Source organism: Echinococcus granulosus (genome assembly GCF_000524195.1).
Source record: "Echinococcus granulosus chromosome Unknown EG_S00719, whole genome shotgun sequence".
NCBI lineage: Eukaryota > Metazoa > Platyhelminthes > Cestoda > Cyclophyllidea > Taeniidae > Echinococcus > Echinococcus granulosus.
In genome coordinates this window covers 1-1,331 of record NW_020171093.1, presented here as the reverse complement: position 1 = coordinate 1,331, position 1,331 = coordinate 1, and the positions used below count along the sequence as shown (strand labels likewise).

The following is a 1,331-nucleotide window of genomic DNA, read 5'->3' as shown; positions in this document are numbered from 1 at the left end:
TAGTAGCGTGGCAACTGTTGGATAATCGCGAGTTTTGGAGAAGTTGATACCTTACCTTGGCTTCGGCAACATGATCAACACGTAGGGGTGCGTTCCACCAGTCCTGGCCATGACAATGATTGGCTCATCGGCTTTGCGCGTATATGCGTGTACATATATAAAGATGGGATGCATTTTCAGTGTATCAATGCGTAACTAAGTCCACCCTCCTGGACATTGTGGTGGTAGAGGCTGATATGGACGGAGAGCGGGAAGTGCGGAGTTTTATTTTATACCCTACTAGTACTTCAAGCGTTGCTTTTTTCGGTCATTTTTTCTTTAGGACCGGTGGTATTGTTAATAATCGTGGCAACAAAGGCTGAGCGGGAGATAGGATTCGTTAATTTCGGCCTTCTGTTTACCATTCCACCGGTTCCGGAATTTATTTCCTTAAAAATTATTCTGGTTTTCCTCAGTGCATAGGTGAGGCAGCTCACCTTTATTTAATTCTGCTTTTGTTGTGCTACATGCTTATTTGGAACCCATGGCGTCAAGTACTTCTTCTTGGAGAAAGGTGGGAATAGCGGACCTTCTTTTTCACCTCAGAATTTTCAATGTGTATCGTTATTTTGCCTTAATACTCCCCCCTCGGTGGGTGCGTAAGGCAGTACTTTCTTTACGCATGTGGCAGCAAAGTGCGTATTCTGAGATGTTTCCTTCAGCCGTTGAGTCTAAATTTCACATTGCTTCCTTACATCAGTACTTTATTTTTAGTTCAGATGCATGGTGTGTTTGGCTGGACGTGGATTCCTCTATGCCTTCAAGGCAGTGGCGTTTGACTGCTGAATGGAAGACAAAACTGTGGAAGTTCGGCGTTCTTTATTCCATTTCTTCAGTGCCACAACAGGTAGGCATATGTAAGGCAGTTCCTTTGAAAATGCTGAAGGCAAAGTCTGAGTAGGCTATCCAAAAGTGAAGATGGGAGCTACTTTTTGCAGTCTTGCCATTGTTAACTTCTCTTAACATAAGGTACTGCTTGTCTGTAATACTAGTCCATCGCCGTAAGTGTTTCGTAGATACTGCCACAAAACCAGCCCCTCTTGTAGGCTGAATTATTGCCGTGATAATTCGTGGCTGTGTGTAAATGAATTCAGTGACTTTGTTGAATTACTTTGCTATTATTTTCAAAGGCGTTAGTTCATCTGCACTGAACGTGGCATCGTACTTCAAGGAGTCAGGGACTGCCTTATCTGAGGCGACTTGCAATTCACCTTCTAGAGATTGCGACTTACTTGAACGTGATTTTATTTTCCCATGTTGATGTAATAAATGCTATCAACAATATAATTGTC

The 1,331-nt window shown here is 42.8% G+C and overlaps 1 protein-coding gene across 1 annotated transcript; it reads left to right on the top strand. All coding sequences in view use genetic code 11, as the record gives it.

Moving 5' to 3' along the window:
* Positions 1-793: 793 nt before the first annotated feature.
* Positions 794-1,055, top strand: EGR_11283 (hypothetical protein; the record flags this gene model as incomplete). The annotated part of the gene is made up of 2 exons (XM_024500524.1): positions 794-886; positions 1,032-1,055. The coding sequence occupies 2 exons, from the start codon at positions 794-796 to the stop codon at positions 1,053-1,055; spliced, it is 117 nt and encodes a 38-aa protein (XP_024345062.1).
* Between the last annotated feature and the right edge of the window lie 276 nt (positions 1,056-1,331).